At 44.8% G+C, this 27,072-nt stretch overlaps 1 protein-coding gene across 1 annotated transcript; it reads right to left on the reverse strand.

Annotated features, from left to right (window-relative positions):
* Nucleotides 1-418: 418 nt before the first annotated feature.
* Nucleotides 419-24,405, reverse strand: LOC144603429 (tetraspanin-8-like). Its single transcript, XM_078416627.1, has 8 exons — nt 24,271-24,405; nt 17,756-17,818; nt 12,811-12,945; nt 10,319-10,393; nt 10,127-10,222; nt 5,638-5,760; nt 2,073-2,156; nt 419-1,982 (listed from the first exon to the last, which is right to left on the reverse strand). Exons 1-8 carry the CDS (start codon nt 24,328-24,330, stop codon nt 1,929-1,931), a joined length of 690 nt encoding a protein of 229 aa, XP_078272753.1. The 5' UTR covers nt 24,331-24,405; the 3' UTR covers nt 419-1,928.
* Nucleotides 24,406-27,072: the final 2,667 nt, after the last annotated feature.

Consider the following 27,072-nt stretch of genomic DNA (forward strand, 5'->3'; position numbering starts at 1 on the left):
GGCACCATCCGTGGAGGGAATGGGCAGATGAAGTTATGGGTTCGGACCCTTCCTCAGACTCAGCCTGAAGAAGGGTCATGATCCAAAATGTCATCGATCCATTCCCTCCACAGACGCTGCCTGACCCACTGAGTTATTCCACCACTTTGTGTCTTTTTTCCCCCACTGATGCAAGATTAAGTCGCAGGCAAACCAGATCTTTCAGCGCACTCCCAATGGGTGCTCTATAGATGATTAACTCCAAATGTGTCACAATCCTGGGGGGGTGGGGGGGGGGGGGGGAGGAAATCGCCACACACCTTTAAATTCCACACAGCAGCCAGATTCAGAGCTCTTTAACTTTTTATTCTTATAAACACAATGAAAATTAATACATTTTAACTTTATTTCTCAAAATTACAAAATCATGTTAAAAAAATACACAAAGCTCATAATATCCGTAGAATAAAACTCTCCGAGAACCCATATAGTTAAACAGTCATAACCAAGTTTAGATTACCATACCTCTCAATTCAACACAGTTTAGACATTCAATGAGTTGGATTTCATAATGTTCAAAACAATTGATTAAACATGGTTCGGTTGCCATCATATCTTAACATATACCTAGCCAGGAGCCAAGTAAACACAATATCCTAGGATTCATTTCCTTGTTGCTGGGCCTTAAACTAAAGAGCCACCATGCAATTAACTTTCCCCATTCACCCAAATTTTTCTGAAAGATCATTTTCATTTATCAAGTATCCGATAAATCTTATTAGAGGATTCCCAACACCATAAACTCGGCCACAACCGACTACGTTTTGATGTTAATCCAATGACTATCTAAAAAAAAACCCTATTATTTCAAACAACAGTTACACTACCTGGCAACACTATGCAACAAATTTAAACATAACTACTCAACAGGAATTCAAATGCTCACAGCTACCTCCTGCATCAGACTAAGGAATCTTTACTGAGACCCTGGTTCTTAGTGTAGGTAAATAAATGAAATAAGTTTTAATATTTTGAAGGCTCCAACAATAACTCCAACAAGAAACAAGACTCTACGTTCGAGGTTTATGTTAGTTGGTTGGCATTAAGACTGAAATGCCAAGTTCACTTCTATATGAATGCACAAGAACCTACAAGGAGACATTATCACCAGCTACTCTCATTCTCCTTGTATTGGAATGGCAAGCATCTCAGCAAGATAGTAACCAAAAAAGGTCAAAACAAAACATTATAGTTTCTGCATTTGAAATTCACATGTGGACTCTGGGTTGATCAATATACTCCTTCAAACACTATATGTAGTGCATCCCCCATGTTTCTTGCTGTAAAATTCAGGCCAATATTAATTTAAGTCAGTACACTGATAAAGTGAATAGGCTGGTTCTCTCGATTCAGTTGGGTGAAACGTCTGTAAAATTGTACATGACGAATTGTCAGCCTATTTTCACACACTCAGTAATTTCTTGGTAAACAGGGTGCCATTCTGCTATAAATCCCTTTCGGCTTTTGGTCAATTTCACTGGCCCGTTCTTCAATGTGATAGCCGCCATCTTTCGATCGATTAGACAAGATGACTCTTTGCCTGATTTAGTGAAATGGCATTGCTTGGAAGACTGAGAGCCTCGTCACCTTTCCAATATTGATTACCCTATTCCTCTACATTGACAAACAGATAGTTGCAGATCAAAGCAACCATACTGAAACACTATAAATCAGCTGGAATTAACTGCACAAACATGTTGCAAAACACCAAAGTACAAGGGAGTGTGAATAAACTACATCCTCAAAATTAAATCTTATTGATCAGGAAAGAGAGAGAAAACAAAATAATCAAGATTGCAGTTTAAGCCCAGGTATGATTTACATGCCAGAAGATGCAGCATTAAACCTTGTAAATGAACCATAACACCAACTGTGGAAAACCTTCTTTTTCATTTATTCTTGATTTGGCAGTACAAGGTCATGGACAAGATTAGTCCAAATATCTGCAGAAAAATCACAGTGGAATTAATCATGGAAAAATGACACCCTGAAAGCTTTTATTAAACAGTAAGGAATATACAATGGTATTTTACCTCAACCACTGCCAGCCCCAAGGCAACGCCAACTACTATGACGAGATTTCCCTTCAGGACTTCGATCAGCACAGTGCCGCATGACTGGAGGGAGGAGATGGAGGAAAGCAAACCAAGTGTTAAACCCAATCCACAGAGTTAAATCAATTAGCTATACCGTATGAATTAGACCAGTAGGTTTAGGTACTTTCTGCAAGAGTTTGCCCCTTTGAATAGCGAAAAAAATAAATGGACGCACTCAACAAAATTCTGCCAGTATTGCCACAGCTATGGAATCCTTAGGTGAACCTGGACTGTATAAGTGGATCTCCAAATAATATTGGCCAAAGCTGGCAGTAGCATCATCCACAGCAGCCCTCAGCTAACCTTAGCTTCCCAGAACTGCCCACCTCAGCACTGACTGAATAAAAAGTCAGTAATGGAGCCAAACGATTTCTCTGCTAGCATTGTGCTACAATGAGTCACCACTGACATTTCTATTCTTACTAATGTTTTCAGTGCAAATTAAACCCAGTAATCTAGTAACACCTAGTAATATTTTGTATAACTTGTTTCAAGGTTTGTTGTGAGAAGCTGCATTTGGATCTCGCCAAAGGAGGTCTTTGGTTAATGGGTCTCAGTCCTCTTATAGTTTGGCCATCAAGAGAAACAGATAGTTATCTAAAGAAAGGTCCTGATCCGAAATGCCACTTGTCCATTTCCCGCTACTGATGCTGCCTAATCCGCAGAGATCTTCCAGTTTATTTTCATCTGCAGTCTCGTGTCTCTACATCCTAGTCTTCAAATCACATAAGCCGCCTCTTCAAACCTAGCAGAGATTTTATTCTCCCATAATGCAAGAAATTATAGATCTTAGATTCAAAATCCTGGCATTTGCTTAAAGAGATTTGCTATTTAGAATTTACAAAAAACAGATTGTTGAAGGCTCGTCACCAAGTTCCTTCCACATATGGTCAGGAATAGGGGATGACTGCAAAATGTTGCGTTCCAATCCGAAGATATTAAATCAGCCGATATCCTTTCTATAGCAAAATCTAGTCAACATAGGGGCATGAGTTACAGAAATATCACTTGATATTCAACAGCCCCAGTGTTAGACACTGACTATCTTTAGTAACTTTCATCTAGTTATCTTCAAGCATTCAAGTAAATCTCCTTGGTGCCCTCATGGTTCTTCACATTTTTCATGTTAGCATTTGTTTGAGTGTTGAATCAATCATCTATAGCTTCTTTTACTTAATTGATATTTACATTGCTGCTTAGTAGTGCATGCTGGTAGCATAGGTGGTGAGAGCAGGTATTGAGGAGGGTTGTTCTACTGTTCCATGCAATATCTGGATGTAGTCTAGCTAGACTTTTACAAAGGCGTGGCACAATTTTCTGCTTTTGTCTTCAATCTCTCTATTAGCTTGACAGCACATTTGCTTTGCTAATCCATCTCCGACCATCCCCCCAATTGCATCCTCTCTTGCTCTAAATTCCATTTACCACTCTCCCCATTCTACCAGCTTATCTATGAGATCAATTGTATTATCGGCACTCTTTTCCACATCTCCAGTTTCGTGCCATTGGCAAATTTGGAAACGTTTTTCCAGTGTGCCAATATCCCAGTCATTTAAAAGACACAAAGTGATGGAGTAACTTATTTGTGCTGTCATCTCTGGCAGCATCTCTGGAGAACATGGATAAGTGACGTTTCGGGTCCAGACTCTTCTTCAGACTAATGCGACCTGACCTGACCCACGGAGATACTCCAGCACTTTGTACCTTTTTTGGTAACCAGGCATCCGATTTCCGTGTGCCTCCAAGTCATTGTATACGCCACAATCGGAAGTGGCGGCGCCTAACGGCTGCGGCTCGCTAGCAGTCTGTTCGTCTTTTTTCCTTTTTTTTTGTTGTGTGTCGGTGTTGGGATGTTTTTTTTTTTTTTTGGTTGTGTATGTGTGGGGGGTGGTGGTGGTGTGGGTGGGGGGGGAACCTTTCTCTTTTAGGTCTCTTCCTCATGGCGCGGGGTGCGGCTCGGCCGCGGGGCCTTCCATCGCCCGGTGCGGCTCGGCCGCTGGACTTAACATCGTCCGGTGCGGCTCGGCCGCTGGACTTAACATCGTCCGGTGCGGCTCGGCCGCTGAACTTAACAGTGCCCGGTGCGGCTCGGCCGCGGGGCGCAACATCGCCCGGCGCGGCTCGGCCGCGGGACTTTACATCGCCCGGCGCGGCTCGGCCGCGGGACTTTTAATCGCTGGTGCGGCTCGGCCGCGAGACTTTACATCACCCGGTGCGGCTCGGCCGCTGGACTTAACATCGCCCGGTGCGGCTTGGCCGCGGGACCTTCCATCGCCCGGTGCGGCTCGGCCGCTGGACTTAACATCGCCCGGCGCGGCTCGGCCGCGGGGCCTAACATCGCACGGCACGGCTTGGCCACGGGGCCTAACATCGCTGGTGCGGCTCGGCCGCTGGACTTAGCGGTGCCCGGTGCGGCTTGGCCGCGGGACCTTCCATCGCCCGGTGCGGCTCGGCCGCTGGACTTAACATCGCCCGGCGCGGCTTGGCCGCGGGGCCTAACATTGCTGGTGCGGCTCGGCCGCTGGACTTAACATTGCCCGGTGCGGCTCGGCCGCGGGGCCTAACATCGCACGGCGCGGCTTGGCCACGGGGCCTAACATCGCTGGTGCGGCTCGGCCGCTGGACTTAGCGGTGCCCGGTGCGGCTCGGCCGCGGGACTTAGCTGCGCACGGCTCGGCCGCGGGGCCTTCCGTCGCCCGGCTCGGCCGCGGGATGTTTCAGCGCCCGGTGCGGCTCGGCCGCGGGGACTGTGCGGGTCGGTCGGGGACGAGCTGTCTGTCCGTGGGCGTGGGCAAGAGAGTGGAAGTTTTGTTGCCTCCATCACAGTGAGAGGTGTTTGGAGTCACTGTGATGGACGTTTGTGTTGGGGTCATGTGTCTTGTGTTCTTTTTTGTGTATGACTGCTATGTAATTTCGTTCGGTACCTTGGTACCGAATGACAAATAAAGCTCTGTTGTTGAATCTGTTGAATCAACTTTCTTTCCTTCTTAAAGTAGTTTAATAATCCAAATAATCAGAAAGACCTATGCTATCTTTGCAAAAGATCGAAATCCCTCCTTTTCAACAGCCTTCTCAAAGAGCACCCAGTCACATTAAGCAAAAGAAGTGCTGGAAGAACTCAGCGGGTCAAGCAACATCTGTGGAGGGAAATGGACGGACGATATTTCAGGTCAGGACTCTTGCTTCTCACCACCCAGTCACATTGCTTCAGCTCAACACCATGAATAATGGCCTCAAGATTATTACATGTTCCAACCGTACCTCTTCAATTGACCCTAGTAACAGTCCTTCCTTGTAAGTTGGGTTACCTATGTCATGGTTTACTCACTGTAAACCATGTAGAAATCGGGCATGGGAGAAGCCAACATGTTTCTGGATAGACGACGTCGTTGATACCATTTGCAATAACGCAAGACTAACCATGGCAGTGGGTTAATTTCTCGTGCGCTCAAAAAACAAAAGAAAGCATCAGTCTGAGGTACACTTTGCGATGGTTAGTTACCTTAGCCCAAGCAAACCCGCTTGGTGTCTTAATGCAGCTGTCTAAATCTTTGTCATCGCACATACAGGATACTGGAATATTTTTCCAATCTTTGTAGCCTTCCAACAGACCGCAGCATTTATTCTTAAAAAGGAAAACAAAACAAAGTGATCCAATTTTTTCCCCCCACAACCACGGACCTACTGCATCTATTCTTTGAGAACAGTCCAAAGGATACTTTTTATTCACTCTTTATTTGCAGACTTATTTTGGATGTGATGTGCACTTGAAGCTCATCTTCTAACCAATTACAGTGCATAGAAATGATTAATGTGGAAATATGTACAGTCAAATCAAATCATCACAAATCCAATGCTTCACCATTGGAAGCAGTTAGTGCAGAAGATTGCATCTTTTCATGGATTAGTATTTTAAACAGGTGATGCGAGAGAAAGCAGGGCTTGACGATTAGTTATGGATTGCCCCAACAATGGACCAAAGTTGTCTCCTGTTCCACTAAAAAGCTAATTTCAAGGTTTGGCTCTTAGGGCTAAAGGAATCAATGGATCTGGGGAAAAAGCAGGAACGGGGTACTGATTTTGGATGATCAGCCATGATCAAACTGAATGGTGCTGCTGGCTCGAATGGCCTACTCCTGCACCTATTTTCTATGTTTCTGTTTCTTTAGATCACTGCTATTCAGTGGCATGCCATTTATCAGTAGCCTCCCAAAAAATTCACTTCGTATTGGCAATAATGCATTATATTTTGCCTCAGGTTCAATCCCATTAAAGTGTATTTTGGAGGCAGAAGATGACCTTCCTTTAGAAGGTTTGGTGGGGGGAACACACACACACACACACCTCATTTAAACTTACCGGATAGTGAAAGGCCCGGAGAGAGTGACTGTGGAGAGGATGTTTCCACAAATGGGAGAGTCTCGGACCAGAGGCCATAGCCTCAGAATAAAAGGACGTACCTTTAGAGAGGAGATGAGGAGGAATGTCTTTAGTCAGAGGGTGGGGAGTCCGTGGAATTCATTGCCACAGAAAGCTGTGGAGGCCGTTAATGGATATTTTTACAGCGAATATTGGAAGATTCATGATCAGTACGAGTGTCAGGGGTTATGGGGAGAAAACAGGCGAATGGGGTTGAGAGACTGATAGATCAGCCATGATCAAATAGCGGAGTAGACTTGATGGGCCGAATGGTCTAATTCTGGTCCTATAACTTATGAACTTATTCCATCACTACATCCTGACTGACTGGGAAATAATTTCAAGAACGGCATTTTTCTGGTCTAAGCTTATGACACTTCACCAAGGAGTTTACTTTCAGCGGTTCAGTTATTCATCAACAAAGCCTCTTCGTATTTTGATACACAAATGTTTAAAAGATCAATTTGGCTTCCGTCTGAAAGAATATACTGACATTTTATCAGGAAGAAATGGTCATCTCTGCCACACATCAACTGAGTTTCTGGGGATAATGGGCTTTGAGTTTGGAAGCGCTAGCTGGTTAACCCAATATATTTCCTCTCCTGACACATTTTTACATTGAATAACATTATGAACCTCAGCCATAGAGCTGTCTGGCCAGTCGACTGCTTTCACAGTTTTTCCTCGCGTGTTATTTCTGTCTTTTACTGTTATGAATTGCAATCAACTGCGGTAAATCTAATCTTGTAGTGTCACCCAATGACTGAAAAACAGGCACAATCAATTGATCCAGGAAGCACACGCACTGTGATTTGGAAACTGATAGAAGTGGACATTTTGTAAAACACAGATGGGAAGCAAATCGCAAAAAGATAACTCAGACTTTATGCTCCACTTTAAATAAATTGACAGCAGCAGAAAAAATTACCAGCAATACGAAACACAAACAGAAAGAGCTGAAAATAGTCAGCATCCTTGGAGAAGCAGATTGTAGCCCTATCGAAATGGCAATGTAGACAAATAATTTCCCCATTCAACCCCAGCCTCGCAAGGGCAAATTCAGCTAAAACTAGTATATCACTGTTTTTAGGGGCCCATCATGCAAACGTAGCTCAATGCTGTGAACACTCCAATTGTTACTCCTTTCCAACATCATATTGAATTCTGGCACATAGCATGTGCAACAGGATATGCTCAAAAGTGATTTTGTTAGAATCACATCAGCTACATTACAGCCATTTTACATAGATCCAAACAAATTTTGCACGGTGGCGCAGCGATAGAGCGGTGGGGGTAGAGTTGCTGCCTTACAGCGCCAGAGACCCGGGTTCAATCTTGACTACGGGTGCTGTCTGTACGGAGTTTGTACGTTCTCCCCGTAAACTGCATGGGTTTTCCGGTTACCTCCCACACTACAAAAACATACAGGTTTGTAGTTCAATTTGGCTTCTGTAAATTGTCCCTAGTGTGTACGGTAGTGTTAGTGCGGGAATCGCTGGTTGGCGTGGGCACGGTGGGACGAAGGGCCTGTTTCTACACTGTACCTCTAAAACTAAACTGATATATATCCACTGAACTTTGAGTTTAGGACTTTTCACCAGGATTGGAAAATGGCAGTGATTAATCCGAGAACAAAATAAGCCCAAAACAGCTGTATTAAAATATGCTCTTAGTCAAGTTAGGACAATGTACACAAAATTCCCTCAGCCAACTTCAATGGAATGAACTGCAGAGGTTAAGTACAATGCTTTGACATTAAAATACTGCCTATTCAATGTTAGTGATACGAAATACATTTCTAGTCAAAAATTGGTTAAATGCATAGAAATTGAGGAAGGGAGGAGAAACAACAGAAAGGTATGTGATTGGATGAAAAGTGGGAGAAATTACGTTGTAAGATTAATCGATCAAGTATAATTCAAACCTGCCAATTCCACCTGACTGCAATGGCTGTGATATAATAATGACTCATTTTACATGACTCATCTACTTGAAAGAGTACTTTAGTTTAGTTTAGAGGTACAGCGCAAATACAGGCCTTTTAGACCACTAAGTCCACACTGACCAGCGATTCCCATACACTAGCACCATCCTATACATTAAGGACAATTTATAATTGTCACCGACAATTGGGGGCAATTTACAGAAGCTAATTAACCCACAAACCTGTACATCTTTGGCGTGTGGGAAGAAACCGGAGAAAACCCACCCGATTACGGGGAGAACACACCGCTCTCTCTCATCTGGACAGCCAGGGGGGCTATGTGAGGATGCTGTTCATTGACTTTAGTTCAGCATTCAACACAATAGTCCCCAGCAGACTGGTTGAGAAGCTGCTGGAACTGGGGCTTAGCACCCCTCTGTGTGCCTGGGTCCTGGACTTTCTCACTGCCAGGCCCCAAGTGGTCAGGATGGGGGAACACACATCTAGCTCCCTCACCCTGAACATAGGATCCCCCCAGGGCTGCGTCCTTAGCCCCCTATTGTACTCCCTGTACACACATGACTGTGGGGCCAGGTTCAGCTCAAACTCCATCATCAAGTTTGCTGATGACACTGTGGTGGTGGGCCGGATCTCCAACAACGATGAGAAGGCCTACCGGGAGGAGGTGGCTGATCTGGCACTCTGGTGTCAGGACAATAGCCTCCTCTTGAATGTCACTAAAACAAAGGAGCTGATTGTGGACTTCAGAAGGGCTAAACATCCAAGGACGTACACGCCACTGGAGATAAATGGGTCTATTGTGGATAGGGTGAGCAGTTTCAAATACTTGGGAGTCCGCATCGCAGAGGATCTGACGTGGGCAACGCACATTGCCGCACTGGTGGGTAAGGCTAAGCAGCGCCTTTACCACCTTAGACAACTGAGGAAATTCAGAGTGTCGCTGAGGATCCTTCATTGCTTCTACTCTGGGGCTGTAGAGAGCATCCTGTCCGGCAACATTACAGTCTGGTTTGGGAACAGCTCTGCCCAGGACAGGATGGCCCTGCAGAGAGTAGTGCGTTCGGCAGAACGCACCATGGGAACTACACTCGTCCCCCTGCAGGACCTATACATCAGGAGGTGCAGATCCAGAGCAAGCAAGATCATGAGGGACCCCTGCCACCCCAGTAACGGACTGTTCCAGATGCTACGGTCAGGCAAACGCCTCCGCTGTCACGCTGTGAAAACGGAGAGGATGAGACGGAGCTTCTTCCCACAGGCCATCAGGACTGTCAACTTTGATAACCCCAGAGACTAAATTTTTGTCGACACTTTTGGTGCTATGTTTAGTAACTTATTAACTTTATTTATTGTAACTGTAATTATTTTTGTGCACAACCCGCAGGCATTGCCACTTTCATTTCACTGCACATCGAGTATGTGTATGTGACAAATAAATTTGACTTGACTTGACTTGACTTGACTTGACTGAGAACGTACAAACTCCGTATAGACTGCACCCATAGTCAGGATCGAAACTGGATCTCGGCTGCTGTAAGACAGCTTACTCAACCACTGCGCCACACCAATCTGCATAGCGAACGAGGATTTTCTTCCAAGAAGTACAATAAATTAGGAACAAATTTACCTCTTTCTGTATTTCTTCTATCTGTTGCTTGACATTGTCCAGTTGATCACTTAAGGGAATCAATTTTGCAAACTGTTCCTTCAACGTTTTTCCAATCTGGAAACACACGGAATATTTTTTTTTACATCCTGGATCAAAGCGGAATTTATTCTAACGGTGATACTTTTTGGAGTAAGCAATGGAAAACATTACCTCAGATTTATGCACTGCACATAAAATGCCGCCAGTTATTTGAATAGCCAGAATAAGGAGAAGTCCAATGAAGAACTATGAAGTAATAAAAAAGAATGTTATACATAAAAATAAGTAATTTACATGGGGAAATGTACCAGCGCATGGTGCATTTAGGGTTTATGCTGAACCCTGTCATAAATCTTTGCTTTTTCTTCCTCTCCCCAGTACGTTTTCTGCCAGTAGTTTTTTCCAATTCCTTTCAAATTTTGCTGCCTAAAACCTCATTTTGCAAAGTGTAAGTTGCACTTCTTATCCAAATTATATATCAACAATCACCTCCCTTTGTTGCATTTGTCTAATTTTTCTTTCCGAAACAGAACGTATCCTTTCAACGAAAATCTTAGAGGCACATCCAGCAATCACTAACTTTCAGATTGTGTTATTTGCATCTGGAAGATTTTTTTTAAATGTAAGAAAATGCTTCTTTTTCACAGCCATGTGTTACCACAGTTAACATCTGTGGGATTTTTGCAGACTCTTGGTGTTGTGACTGATACTGAGCAGTGTGGATTTCAGGACCTTCACTGAACCAGGTATTTCTATTGATTAAAAGTTCAGCCTAAGTTTTCACTGCACAAATGAACAAATGTGCTCCATGAATATGAGGTGCAATGTAAAACTATCATATATTAACTTCATTAACTTTATTTATATGCTGTAACTGTAACTCTTTTTTGTGCACAATCCGCAGGCATTGCCACTTTCATTTCACTGCACATCTTGTATGTGTATGTGACAAATAAACTTGACTTGAAGTAATGGGCTGGGAAAAGATGAAGGTCAATGAAAGCTCACAGCGTGGAGCTATACGACCAGTTCCAAATCAATTCTTTAGTCAGAGGGTGGTGAATTTTTGGAGGTCATTGCCACAGACAGCAGTGGAGGCCAAGTCATTGGATATTTTTAAGACGGAGAGTGACAGATGCTTGATTAGTAAGGGTGTCAGGGGTTATGGGAAGAAGGCAGTAGAATAGGGTTGAGTGGGAAAGATGGATCAGCCATGATTCAATGGCGGAGTAGACTTGATGGGCCGAATGGCCTAATTCTTCTCCTACGACTTATGAACAATTCCGTACTAACAGCGGGGAACACTCTAAACAGGCACAAACTGCATGTCATACTTAACACTGCTCATTAGGACAACACTGGTCAAATAATGAAGGGTCTCTCAGCTCCGTGCTCAAGTTCACTGATCTGATTGAGTATTGAGAACTTAAGTATTGAGTACTTCTTAAGTATTGGGAACTTAAGAAGCGGCTGTGTGATGATTTTTCAGAAAACTAAATGTTAGACTTTGCTTCCCAATTCAGTGAAAAGGCAGAGCATTACTCTGCACAAATTCAGAAGTAACAGAGTTAGGAAATCAGCACGTGCAAAATAGTGTTTACAAAACAATATCAAGCAGCACCACAGTCCACAAGTTACTTTACAGTATAACAACATCATAGAGACGATGGGGACAACTTTAGCTTTGAGACATAGAATTAAATAGGCAATTCTAATCAAACATTCCCTCATTATACATCACATTCCAATGCCTACTGATTTAACTGATCAGTACAGACGCTTCCCGACTTGCATTAGACTTATGCCCCGTGACCCTTGTATAAGTCAGATGTCATAGAAACATAGAAAATAGGTGGAGTAGGCCATTCGGCCCTTCGAGCCAGACCTTCAATAAGATCACAGCTGATCATCCAAAATCAGTGCCCCGTTCCTGCTTTATCCCTTGATTCCATTAGCCCCAAGAGCTAAATCTAACTCTCTCTTGAATACATCACATTACGAAGGTCGGAAACAGAAGTGTTGCTGTGCTCAGGTAAATTTACTATCCAGCACGGGGACTGGGCCGGAGTTCTGGCGCACAGACCAGGTGGTGGTGGGAGTGGATAGGTGTGAGCCCCGGCTCAGATCCCAGGTGGGGGGAGCTCCGGTGAGGGCAGCCGGTGGTGACCGGGGGGAAAGCCCAACGGAGGGATCAGGGGGGTGGGTTGGGGGAAACCCCAGAGGGGTCCGGGGGGGGGGGGGGGGTAAGCTCCAACACAGAGACCACGTGGGGGAGGGGGGGGGAGATGGAGCCCTGAGGCAGAATCCACATGGGGGGAGCTCCGTGCTGTGCGGGGAAGTGACAAGGGTTACTGGGGGGGGGGGGGGGGAGAGCTACGGCACTGAGACTGCAGGGAAGCACCCACAACAACATGACAGGCTTGCAGAATTGCAGGAAGGCCGCTCAATGCTACCGAGAGCACTGAGCAGCGCCACTCAGAAATAAAGCTGTGGCCTTAATACAGAATTGCTTGCATAAGTGCGAGCTTACGCAAGTTGCCTATGACTTAAGTCTGGGAATGCCAGTATTATTAACCTACCGTATCACCCAAAGTAGAAAATTACCTGACATTTTCTTACACATTTCGTTAGCATTTACAAAAGTCTGACCTACAAATACCTACCAGGATCAGCATGCACCTGCTTTCTTTAATGGCTCCACAGCACCCAAGAAATCCAAACACCATAATGATTGCCCCTACTGCTATCAGAAGGTTGATTGCAGGGTAGAAGTCTGCCATGCCCATGATACCAAGTTGCTGTGAAAAGAGATGTGAAATTACAAAATCATGGGAAAAGCTGTATAAAGGCCAATAAAGGCAGCATTTGTGAATTCAATAAATCTTGATATCACTACCGTTACACCATTGAATCATTATTAATTCACTATACACCCACAGAAAAGATAATATAAGAAGATTCTGAAATACCAACAATAATGGTATTATCGATACTAGGAATTGCAGATTTACTTTAGACTTTAGCGATACAGTTTGGAAACGGGCCCTTTGCTCAGAGTCCCTGCCGACAAGCGATCACCAGGTGCACTAACACTATCCTACCACGGTAGGGACAATTTTACCGAAGCCAATTAACCTACAAACCTGTACGTCATTGGGGAGTGGGAGAAAACCAGAGCACCCGGAGAAACCCCACGTGGTCACAGGGAGAACGTACAAGCAGCACCCGCAGACAGGATCGAACCCGGGTCTCTGGCGCTGCAAGGCAGCAACTCTACCGCTGCGCCACAGAGCCACCCTAGATGCTGGAATCCCATTGTGGCCCCTGCTCTGGAAGTTGAAGTATGAAGGTGGGGAGGTTGAGATCCGTGAATTGCAAGCGAGACCATTGCTCCCAAACCATGGAACACATCAACTTAGCCCACTACTGCAAGAAGTACTGAACCTCTCCATTCAGCAGCAGAGAGGGGTTGTGAATGGATTGCCAAGCAAGGCATTCCATTAGAAGCCTTTCCCTATTGTACAATCGGAACATAAAACAAAACAAACCACAAGTTGTCCACATGCCTTGCATCTTTATTGCTGGCACTAAAGATGGAGTCACAGATGGAGCAGCAGGACACCAGGCGCCTTTGGCAGGGTCTACGGACTATAACTAGCTACAGGTCCAGCACCCCCTCAACCGGAAGTGCCGGCTCCTCCTTAGCTGATGACCTGAACTCTTTTTACGCACGGTTTGAGACGGGTAACACCACCAGCTCGCCGTCTAAAAACAGCACCGAAGGGGCGCTGGCTAGCGAGGCTGGAGGGGGATCCACCCCCGGGGATGTGCACACATTCTCGGTGTCCGAGCATGAGGTGAGGTGGGCTCTGACGCGTGTGAACACGAGGAAAGCTGGAGGCCCAGATGGTATATCTGGGCGAGTACTAAAGTCTTGTGCTACTCAGCTTGCTCCAGTGCTCACCACAATATTCAACCTCTCCTTGGCAAAGTCCGTGGTCCCTGCATGCTTCAAAAGATCCATCATTGTACCGGTGCCAAAGAATGCCTCTCCAGCGTGTTTAAATGACTACCGACCGGTGGCCCTCACCTCGGTTGTCATGAAATGCTTTGAGAGGCTAGTCAAGAAGCACATCTGCGCCCTCCTTCCTCGCAACATGGACCCACTACAGTTCGCATACCGTCCAAACAGGTCCACGGATGATGCGGTCTCCCAGGTTCTACACACCGCTCTCTCTCATCTGGACAGCCAGGGGGGCTATGTGAGGATGCTGTTCATTGACTTTAGTTCAGCATTCAACACAATAGTCCCCAGCAGACTGGTTGAGAAGCTGCTGGAACTGGGGCTTAGCACCCCTCTGTGTGCCTGGGTCCTGGACTTTCTCACTGCCAGGCCCCAAGTGGTCAGGATGGGGGAACACACATCTAGCTCCCTCACCCTGAACATAGGATCCCCCCAGGGCTGCGTCCTTAGCCCCCTACTGTACTCCCTGTACACACATGACTGTGGGGCCAGGTTCAGCTCAAACTCCATCATCAAGTTTGCTGATGACACTGTGGTGGTGGGCCGGATCTCCAACAACGATGAGAAGGCCTACCGGGAGGAGGTGGCTGATCTGGCACTCTGGTGTCAGGACAATAGCCTCCTCTTGAATGTCACTAAAACAAAGGAGCTGATTGTGGACTTCAGAAGGGCTAAACATCCAAGGACGTACACGCCACTGGAGATAAATGGGTCTATTGTGGATAGGGTGAGCAGTTTCAAATACTTGGGAGTCCGCATCGCAGAGGATCTGACATGGGCAACGCACATTGCCGCACTGGTGGGTAAGGCTAAGCAGCGCCTTTACCACCTTAGACAACTGAGGAAATTCAGAGTGTCGCTGAGGATCCTTCATTGCTTCTACTCTGGGGCTGTAGAGAGCATCCTGTCCGGCAACATTACAGTCTGGTTTGGGAACAGCTCTGCCCAGGACAGGATGGCCCTGCAGAGAGTAGTGCGTTCGGCAGAACGCACCATGGGAACTACACTCGTCCCCCTGCAGGACCTATACATCAGGAGGTGCAGATCCAGAGCAAGCAAGATCATGAGGGACCCCTGCCACCCCAGTAACGGACTGTTCCAGCTGCTACGGTCAGGCAAACGCCTCCGCTGTCACGCTGTGAAAACGGAGAGGATGAGACGGAGCTTCTTCCCACAGGCCATCAGGACTGTCAACTTTTATAACCCCAGAGACTAAATTTTTGTCGACACTTTTTGTGCTATGTTTAGTAACTTATTAACTTTATTTATATGCTGTAACTGTAATTCTTTGTGTGCACAACCCGCAGGCATTGCCACTTTCATTTCACTGCACATCGAGTATGTGTATGTGACAAATAAATTTGACTTGACTTGACTTGACTCAACAGAATGCAAAATAACCCTGGAGTGAATATATAGCCAGGAAAAAAAAAAAATCTAACTTTGTAAGAAAAAAAACATTCCATTAACAAAGAAGGCACAACAAACTGCAGGCCCTGGGATCTGAAATAAATAAAAATTGCTGGAGGATCTCAGCAGGTTAGGCAGCATCTGTGGAGGCAAAGGGATGGTCGACGTTTGGGGTCAGGACCCTGCATTAAGGCCAGGAGTGTAAAGGGGAGATAGCCAATATAAAGAGGTGAGGTGGGGTGAGGAAGTAGCAGTGCTGGCAAGTGAGATCTAGATGAGGAGGGGTTGGTGTGCAGATGGAATAGGTGGGGAAGAAAGGACAGTGACAAAGGCAGGAAGGTGAAAGCTGAGATGAAGGAACGTGATAAGGAAGGAAGGTGATGAATTAACCAGGTAAGGGAGGGGTGCTGGGATCTGAGATGAGAACTGTGGGGATGGGGGCGGAGGGAAGGGGTTAGGGATCGCTAGAGCGTGTAGGAGATTAATTTCCTTTAAATTTGGGACAATGAAGTTTGGTCGATGACAAATGAATGGATTCTTAAGTGCCTTATTCATCAAAGTTCCATTCTAAAACAAACACAAATTAGTGAGTCATTTGTCTCTTGGACAGAAGGATTTGTATTAAAGTCTCACACCAGATATTTGAGCCCAAGATCCAAGTGACCTTCCAATGCAGGATGGCGGAACAGAGGTCTTGCATTTCATAAAAATTAAACCAAGGTGGCAACCTGTCATTAGTGAATGAAAATGTGCCTATGGCAGTATTCCAAAAAGATGAGATGTCTTATTTGCTGTCCTGCCTCATTTTTACCTCCCACTGGAACAGATTGAAGCAGGTTAATGATCGTTACCTGACTGCCTGCTCATTCAAGCGTATGACTTCCCCACCATCAAAAGGTTCTATAGGTGCTGCTGCCTCAAAAAGGCAGCTAGCATCTTCAAGGACCCACACCACCTCGGCCATGCTCTTATTTCACTCCTACTATCGGGAAGAAGGTATCGGAGCCTGAAAACTAACATCCCGGTTCAGAAACAGCTTTACTTTACTGGAGAGATACAGCACGGAAACAAGACCTTCAGCCCATCCGAGTCTGTGCTGACCTACACACTAGGGACAAGTTTTACAACTTACCGAAGCCAATTAACCTACAAACCTGTACGTCTTTGAAGTGCTGGAAGAAACCAGAGCACCCGGAGAAAACTAGGTCAACAGGAAGAATGAACAAACTCCGTACAGACAACACCCGCAGTCAGGATCGAACCCGCATCTCTGGCTCTACAAGGAAGCAACTCGACCGCTGCGCCACCGTGCTACCTTCTTCCCAACAAGGATCAGGCTATTAAACACACCCCAATCAAACTTCAAACTGACTTGGTTGCACTAGGTACTTTGGGCATTGTTTTGTTTTACTATCTAATGGTGGGTTTTGTTTAATTTTTGACCTGTTTACAGACCTGTTATGCTGCTGCAAGTGAGAATTTCATTGTTGTTTTGGTACATTTGACAATTAAACACTCTCGACTCCCATTTGAGAGAGTAAAATGGGTCTCCTCCATTGCTGCTTGAAAAGCTCACAACCCAACAGCATGAAGTGTTGAATTCTCCAATTTTAGGCAACCTCTAACACCCACCCCCTTCTCACCCACACGTCCCCATTCTCTTCCCATGCCCCCCCCCCCCACCCCTTCCCTGTGCCCCACCTGGACTCGCACCTATTTCTTCCCTTCCCCCTACATTCGTTTCTCTGGCCTCACAATCCACAATTCCTTTTGTCTCATATCTTCTGTTTTCATCTCTGGCCTTTGTTCCAACCAACTGCCTATCAAAATCCCCCCTCACCTGTGTTCACCTATTACATGCCTCTCCTCTCTTCCAGCTTTCTTTCCCCCACCCTCCCCCTACAATCAGTCTGAAGAATGGTCCCGACCCGAAATGTCCTCCACCTGGAGCCTGACCCACTGAGTTACTCCAACACTTTGTGTCCTTCTCTATAACATGTCTGCAGCAGGTTCCTATTCAGCCACAGCTTTTACCCTTCAAAAGTAGCATGGCAATGGTTATGAAATGCTTCAGAACACATCAGGTAGTTAAAACGGCCTTTAAAGTAGAAGCCCGTTCCATTAAGCTAGCTTTTATTCAGAAAACACTTCAAGCCAACAGCAAAGATCATTACCTTCAGACCATCTTTGCTGACCCGTATCCATATTGACACTGCGAGTATAATCGTGCCACTCAGCTGTAAAACAAGAGATTGGACATCATTAAAATACTTGTTGAAAACACCCAAGGGAAATTTTAACGTTGGACTGCTTAACCTCATTGGTATTCAACTCTGTGACCTCCAGACTTGGTCCTGCTGATCCACCAAGCCACCTTCACTTGGCCTCCACATACCCGCCCTTGCCCGAAGCAGCATCTTAGCCCCTGCAGCCAGTTACTGATTGATATGGCCCTGCATCACACGTGGATTTTGTGCTGAAAATAGTACGACTCCATTTAAGACAGGCTCTAACAGCCAACTAACCGAGGCCCCTCGGCTTAACGGCCGTCAAAAGACATGGAACACTTGTGGACCTCAAACATTCCAAGGTCATCGGAAGAATCAAAACCCTGTTTTTTTTTTAAACTTCCATTTATAAGATAATGAGAATTAACAGCAGGAAACACTTAAAAGAATTAAATACAAATACATTTAAATTAACAAATTGAAGTTGCCAAGTCTTGCGTATTCGGCAAGGGAACAGGCCCTTTACCCGTCAATGCCAGGCCAACCAGGGTGGTGGACACAAAATGCTGGAGTAACTCAGCGGGTCAGGCAGCATCTCGGGAGAGAAGGAACGGGTGATGTGCAGGGGAGAGGTAGCACATCTGGGTGAGCGGTATGGTGATGACAATCTCTTTGCTCAACGTCAACAGAACATGAAATTAATTGACAAATGACATGAAGTGCTGGAATAACTCAGCAAGTCAGGCAGCATCTCTGGAGAACGTGGATCGGTGATGTTTCGGGTCAGGACCCTTCTTCAGACCGATGATCAAGGGTCCCGACCCGAAACTTCACCAATCCATATTGTGTCCTTTTGTGTAAATCAGCATCTGCAGTTCCAATTTTCTACAAACGAATCGTTCTGTACAGGAAGGGAAAGTCGGGAGACCATGTACCAGATTACTTTGAGGAGTCAGCAGGTGGAGAAAGATAGCAGCTTCAAATTCCTGGGTGTTAACATCTCAGATGACCTGATGTAATCACATAGATGGCACATCAGAGCCTTTGCTTTCTTTCTAGTTTATCGGGATTGGGCACGTCACCAAATTCTCCAACTTCTATAGTTGCAGTGTAGAAAGTATCCTATGGCTGCACCATGGCTCAATATGGCACGCAAGAGGCTGCAGAGAATGCTGGACTCCGCCCAGTTCTTCACGGGCCTCACCATCAAAAGTATTAACATGAGACACTGCCTCAAAATTACAATGCCAATCATCAAGGATCCCTGCCCTCAGGACCTTGCCCACTTCTCACCGCTATCATTGGGCAGGAAATACAGACGCCCAAAGTTCCACATCTCCAGCTACTTTCCAACAATCATTACATCCTTGAACCAACCTGTACCATCTAGTCCTACCTCAGCAACGGGACGCTGTGAACAGCTCTTGCCCTACCATGAATTGCTTTCCAATTTGTTTTGACCTAACGTGTGGCCTTTTGCAGTCCTTTTTCTTTTTACTGTCACCAGTAAGGCGGCACAGTGGCACTGTGGTAGAGTTGCTGCCCTACAGTGCCAGAGTCCCGGGTTCCATCCTAACTATGGGTGCAGACTGTACGGAATTTGTACATTCTCCTTGTGACCACGTGGGTTTTCGCTGGGTGCTCCAGTTTCCCTCCACAGGTTTGTAGGTTAATTGGTTTTGGTATAATTGTAAATTGGCCTTAGTGTGTGGGATAGTATTAGTGTACGGGGTGATCGCTGGTCGGCGTAGACTTGGTTGACCAACGGGCCTGTTTCTGCACTGTATCTCCAAAGTCTGTACAATCTAACTTTACTTCTGCATATGACGATAAACTTGATTTGACTTGGCTAATCCTATGTGCCAGCAGAAGACCCATAGCCTTCTATATCATGGTATTTAAACTAGTTTAATGACAATTTAAAAGCAGTCTTTAAAAATTCTCATTTTAACACTTTCCTCTCTCCCTTGGAGCTGTACCTCTCGATTAAAAAGAAATCACTTAATCAGCAACTGTTTAGTTTAGGGATACAGTAGGGAAATAGGTCCTTCGACCCAGAGTTCAAGCCGACCAGCGATCCCCGTACATTAACAATATTCTACACACACTAGGGACAACTTACAATTATACCAAGCCAATTGGCCGACAAACCTATAAGACTCGAGTGTGGGAGGAAACCAGAGGTTCTGGAGAAAACCCACCGAGGTCACAGGGAGAATGGACAAACTCCTGGTTTAACTTGGTACAGTCAAAATATAGAAACAAGGAACCACAGATGCTGATTTACAAAAAAAAGAGACACAAAGTGTTGGAGTAATTCAGCGCACCAGGCAGCATATGAGGAGAAGATAGGTGATGTTTCAGGTCAGGTCCCTTCTCCAGTCTGAAGAAGGGTCTCGACCCGAAACGTCACCCATTACTTCTCTCCTGAGATGCTGCCTGACCCGCTGAGTTACTCCAACATTGTGTCTACCTATGGTGCAAACAAACATTGCTGATTAACTCTTTAAATACATCTCTTTCAATACATTTCAAAATTAGCCGAGAGTGCTTTTCGTGGTATAAATGTAACATTTGAATAATTTTATTTTTTATTTTTTTTAATGCGTTGGACCAGAAAATGCAGCCTGGGTACAAATATGATTGGTGCCCTTTTAAAGGAGCTGTATAATTCCCTCTTTTTTAATCAGTGACAAACTGAGGGCCATAATTGTACTGTTTGCAGGTCAAATTTTCCATGACAGCCAGAGGATTTCGGCTGTAATCTTCCTTTTTCTAAATGTTTATTACTTAAACCAATGGAGCAGAGTTTCTTTAGGGGAGGGGTAGATTGACAATTTGTAGTCCATTCAACCAGAAATTCCAAACTTCCTGTAGGCCTTGCTGTTACATTGATCTCCTTGTGGCTCTCAGCAGCAGAGTGGCAACTTCCTGCTGACTCCCAGCAGTTACCAAAGAATCCACCTGCTGAACCTGTACCAAGTTAAAGAGACACAAAGTGCCGGAGTAACTCAGGGAGTCACCAGCAGCATCTCTGGAGAAGATGGGTAGGTGACATTTCGGGTTGGGACCCTTCTTCAGACTGGAGAAGGGTCCTGACCCGAAACATCACCTATCTATCTTCTCCACAGACGAGGCCAAGTGCACTGAATTACTCCAACACTTTGTGTCTTTTTTTGTTGTAAATCAGCATCTGCAGTTCCTTGTTTCTACATTTTGACTGCACCAAGTTAAACCAGGAGTTTGTCCATTCTCCCTGTAACCTCAGTGGGTTTTCTCCAGAACCTCTGGTTTCCTCCCACACTCCAAAGACGTACAGGTTTGTCGGCTAATTGGCTTGGTATAATTGTTACACCATCATGATTTATCATAAATCATCATCATCATAATCATCATAAAATATTTTCCAGCAACTGATGGTCCGACACCTCCTTTAATCCGTAAAAAAAACCAAGAGCATTGCATGTGGCACACACTCTTTTGGGTTGGGACGTGCCCCTTCATCCTGAAAGAGTTAATTGTTTACTTCTTTGTTAATTCTTTATTTAAGTGTCTAGCAGTCCACGAGGCTTTAGAGACATGGGAGGTGTATAATTTGTGGGTCAAAGGTGTATTGTTGAATCACCATTACGTGACCTCTGTTGGCCCGGCAAAATGATTAACCGGCAACTCTGGAACCAAGGGCGCCAGGAAAGAGAGTCGATGGTGTACGTGTACTATGATTAATTAACATTTAGACAGATCATCCTAACACTGTACAGGCAAATACGATTAGTTTTGATGGGCAAATAGGTGGGACAAAGAGACAATTTCTGTTCTACACGACCCCACGACTTCTTGAATGATCAGGTCACATTCAGACATGATACCATTAAACATTACTACTGTTTCAATCTAATTATCAACATTGTAGGGGGAAAAAACTAAACTTACTGCCCAGTACTTATGTGGATTATCTCTGAATAATAGATATTTTAATTGCTTTCCAAAATGGACAGTGACCACAACATTCAAGTATCAATCTTAATGTAGATGACCGACAGAGGTATGCAGAAAAATATGCAAGGCCAGAATGGGGTACATTAGAAAGAGTGATTGATGGGGTTAACAATTAGACCATTTTTCGTGGTAACAATGGAGTTACAAGCAGAGCTGCTCATAATTACAGAGTGAAACCCAAGCTGCAAATAATGAGAGGGGGTTGAAAAAGAGTGCACAGGAGGCTAGGATCACAGGAAATCAAATTTAGCCAGGAGGATAAAATAGAAATGGGAAGAGACAATGAACTGGAAGGAATAATGTACAAGAATGGGAATTTTATTTGAGATATTGGGGAACCATGTCTGAAGAAGGGTCTCGATCCGAATCGTCACCCATTCCTTCTCTCCAGAGATGCTGCCTGACCCGCTGAGTTACTCCAGCATTTTGTGTCTAACTTTGGGAAACCATGAAATGGGAACAAAGGTGAATTGAAAGGAACCATCAGTGGAGACGAGTAACTCAGTGGATTTTAAATGAACTGAAATTCTTGAATGGGAAATCAGCCAGGAAATTATTGCAGGAGTCAAAACTGGGCCTGGATTGGAATACTACATTGATCCAGTCACAAAACAACCGTAGATGAGGAAAAAAAGTAATCAGCCCATGCGCATTCTTCAATCCAATATTCCAAATGCATTTTAATAACTCCAAGGCCTCCACATCAACTCAGTTACAGATAATTAATTTTCAACATCAAACTGGAGGATGAAGCCACAACGCAACTAAAACCTTCACATCAATTTACCAATCCTAACAAGCTAAGCTAACAATGACTTCAACATTTAATGTGTAGGAAGTAGACATAAGGGTCTCGACCCGAAACGTCACCTATTCCTTCTCTCCAGAGAGGCTGCCTGTCCCGCTGAGTTACTCCAGCATTTTGTGTCTATCTTCAACATTTAATGTGATGCTTACAATAATATAAACTTTAGAATTGAACATTGCATAATGATAGTTTCCTCTTGTACATCTTACAAATTATGCTTAATCTTTAGCTAGATTTAGAGGAAGATACTTTTTTTTGGCAAAAAATCAGGGAAGTGAAGGCTCTTGCAAACTGCTAGATGAGAGAGGGCCTATGTAGATCTGCCATGACTATATTTAATGGTGGGCAGCACTGAGGGATTGAGTACCTTACTCCTGCTCCTATTTCTGTGTAGAAATGTTTTAGTCAATTCTTGGGTATGGCCCAAATTTTATTTCAAGTTGAAAACAGTGATTGGAATATCTAATTTTAAAGGAAACGGAAACAAAGAGAAACGTGTGGTCAAGACTTTTAAAACCAAGAAGTGAAAATCCATTTCCTATGCTTTTACGCACAACTAATAATATCAGAAGGATGCCTGAAGAGTTTAAAGATTTCTAAGCAGATCCTCCCCTCTCTCCCTTGCCTTGGATGTACACCCTTGCCCTCAACTTTATTTCACAAAATGCTAGAGTAACTCAGCAGGTGAGGCAGCATCTCAGTTGAGAAGGAATGGGTGACGTTTCAGGTCGAGACCCTTCTTCAGACTGAGATGCTGCCTGACCTGCTGAGTTACTCCAGCATTTTGTGAAATAAATACCTTCGATTTGTACCAGCATCTGCAGTTATTTTCTTACACTTCTCCTCAACGTCCACTGTTCAAATCCAGGGCAGGACACAAGTCAAAGGCAGAAGGAGTCAAAGGTGTTTGCTGAGAATGTTGGACAAGTTGTTTTTTGTTCAACTTTACACAGGAGGGGAGAAAGTGGCCAGAAGTTTCCTAGGCTAAACATCTCCAGAATACACTTTGTGCCATGTTTTGTTTCCACACTAAGATGGCTACTGAATGTAAGCGGATCTGGGGAACAGGCAACAACTTTCAAAGTGGGGTAGCGAGAGTAACTGTAACTAATTGAGTCAATGGAGCCACTGTGTGACGTGTGTCTAGCCAAACAGTCGCCGACGGATGCATGTGTAACAAACCTGTACCGTTGATTATGATCTGCCTATTTTAAAAAACAGTGCTCAAGGTTGACTGGTAGGAATTAACGCCGCAAAATTAATGCACACAACACACAAAAAGACACATTCACTCTCCAACCATGCTGCAACTTTTGGTATAGTCTTTAACACAGAAACCATTGAAATCTAGTCTAGGGCAAAGAAGTCTTTTTGTGTAATCTGATAGTTGGATGCACATTTTTGTTCACCAGCATTTTCAACAGGGTTGTGCAATAAACTGCTCAATTGTTCGGAACATAATAATGGCAAACGCCGGCTTGGGGGGTGATGTTGGCTTTTAAAACAACTGGAAAGACTGAAACATGTTAAACAGTCAATGGAGTGGCGCCACCACCACAAGGAGGCAAATCACAATTCAACCCCCCCCCATGCAATTATAAAGTTGCGGCTTCAGACGCAAAACTAGGTCTGCTTCACAAAGTTCGCTGCTCACCCAAAAGAGGAAATTGAAGATGAACATAGAGTACTTGATGCACTTGCTAACTCCAGCCATCGCTCCGGTCTGGACTTGCCACCGCTCCCTGCAACTTCACCTTTACTTCTCCGAGCTCTCCTGTGTTAAACAAACCACACCCACCCACCCACCCACTGGTCGGCTGGTTGCAAAAAGTGGATACTCCACTGTCACTGTCGTCGCCGCCGCCGCCGCAGCCGCAGGGGGCGAGGCTGCTGCCTCATCAACCATGAGCAATCTGCACATACTGTGCACTGTCCAGGCAGCTCAGACTGCATTGGGATTACGTTGTTTGTTTCAATTGCACTGCATTGTCACATTACCGAGGTACAATGAAATTCATTTTTATATACAGTTACAATTTGTTTCGTTGGGTTGTTGTTGTTGTTTAAATTAATTAAATTATTGCATCGCATGGGAGGCGCATTCCCAATCTGGTTGTACCCCTGTACAATGACAATAAAGATATATTGTATTGTATTGTACAATTATCACTATTCAAAGAAAATAGGTGGAGTAGGCCATTCGGCCCTTCGACTATGATCATGGCTGATCATCTAAAATCTGTACCCTGTTCCTGCTTTTTCCCCATATCCCCCGTTTGCTTTAGCCCTAAGAGCTAAATCTAACTTTCTTGAAACTCCTCCAGTGAATCGGCCTCAACTGTCTTCTGTGGCAGAGAATTCTACAGATTCACAACTCTCTGGGTGAAAATGATTTTCCTCATCTCAGTCCTAAATGGCCTACCCTTTATTCTTAAACTGTGACCCCTGGTTCTGAACTCACCCAACATTGGGAATATTTTTCCTGTATCTAGCCTGTCAAATCCTTTAAGAATTTTATATGTTTCTATAAAATCCCCTCTCATTCTTCTAAATTCCAGTGAATACAAACCCAGTCGACCCATTCTGTCATCATATGTTAGTCCCGCCATCCTGGGAATTAACCTGGTGAACCTACGCTCAATAGCAATAATGTCCTTCTTCAAATTAAGAGACCAAAATTGCACACAATACTGCAGGTGTGGTCTCACCAGGGCCCTGTACAACTGGCAATAGGACCTCCCTGCTCCTTAACTCAAATCCTCTCGCAATGAAGGCCAACATGCCATTAGCTTTCTTCACTGCCTGCTGTAACTGCATGCTTATTTTCAGTGACTGATGTACAAGCACACCCAGGTCTCGTTGCACCTCCCCTTTTCCTAATCTGACACCATTCAGGTAATAATCTTACAATTTTTACCAAAGCCAAATTAACCTACAAACCTGTATGTCTTTGGAGTGTGGGTGGAAACCGGAGCAGCCGGGGAAAACCCTTGCGGTCACGGGGTGAAGGTACAAATTCCGTACAGAATATATATATTTCTATCAGGTATCTGTTCTACGGATAGCATTTCAGAGAAAATAATCTAAACCTATCCAACCCCTCCTTACAGCTAATACCCTCTTATCCAGACATCATTCCGGTTAAAAAGAAGGGCACAAATTGCTGGAATAACTCAGCAGGTCAGGCGGCATCTGGTTATTCTGGTAAACCTCTTCTGCACCCTTTCCAAAGCCTCCACATCCTTCCTAGATTGGGTTAACCAGAACTGCACAAAATACTCCAAATATGGCCTAACCAAAGTCCTACAAATCCCCAGGTACGTTCCCCTGCAACCAGAGGAGATGCAACACCTGTCCCTTTACCTCCCCCCTCAATTCCGTCCAAGTACCCCAACAGTCCTCTCAGGTGAGGCAGAGGTTCACTTGCACCTCCTCCAACCTCATCTACTATATCCTCTGTTCTAGGTGTCAACTTTTGTATATCGGCAAGACCAAGCGCAGGCTCTGCGATTGTTTCGCTGAACACCTCCGCTCAATCTGTCTTAACCTACCTGATCTCCCGGTTGCTCAGCACTTTAACTCCTCCTCCCATTCCCAATCTGACCTTTCTGTCCTGAGCCTCCTCCATTGTCAGTGAGGCCCAGCGCAAATTGGAGGAACAGCATCTCATATTTTGCTTGGGTAGCTTACACCCCAGTGGTATGAACATTAACTTCTCTAACTTCAAATAGCCCTTGCTTTCCGTCTCTCATCATCCCCTTCCCAGTTCTCCCACCAGTCTTACTGTCTTTGACTACATTCTATCTCTGTCCCACCCCCTCCCCTGACATGAGTCTGAAGAAGGATCTCAACCCGAAACGTCACCCATTGGTTCTTTCCAGAGATGCTGCCTGTCCCGCTGAGTTACTCCAGCATTTAGTGTCTACCAAAGTTCTAGAAAGCGACATAATGACAAAAAGATCGAGTAACTCAGCGGGTCAGACAGCATCTAACTGCAGATGCTGGTTTAAACCAAAGATGGACACAAAAAGGATCTCGAGCTGAAACGTCACCTATTCCTTTTCTCCAGAGATGCTGTCTGACCCGTTGAGTTACTCCAGCTTTTTGTGCCTTGCTTTATGAGTGTTGCTTGGCTTCAGCAACTTCCATTCTGAAACTCCAAGCAGATCAGTTAAATTGCCTGCAAGGGCTGAGCACAGACAGTCATCAGAATAGATTTGCAAGTTGAGGGACAAAAGCACTTTGAGAAACAGCTCAGTGCAGCAATCTGGAGAAAAAAAGGTCAATTTGGGTGGATAGATAGAAATGGGTTAATTATCTTCCTTGTTCGTGAATATCTCATGAGCTTCACTGGTACAATTATCAACCTCCAGGCAGGGTGTGCCAAAGAAGTTGGTGAAACTAAAAGTGAATGAAACGCAGTTAATAAAGGGAGCGTCTTCCATGTGGTTATCCT

Source organism: Rhinoraja longicauda, chromosome 20 (assembly GCF_053455715.1).
Source record: "Rhinoraja longicauda isolate Sanriku21f chromosome 20, sRhiLon1.1, whole genome shotgun sequence".
Classification (NCBI taxonomy): domain Eukaryota; kingdom Metazoa; phylum Chordata; class Chondrichthyes; order Rajiformes; family Arhynchobatidae; genus Rhinoraja; species Rhinoraja longicauda.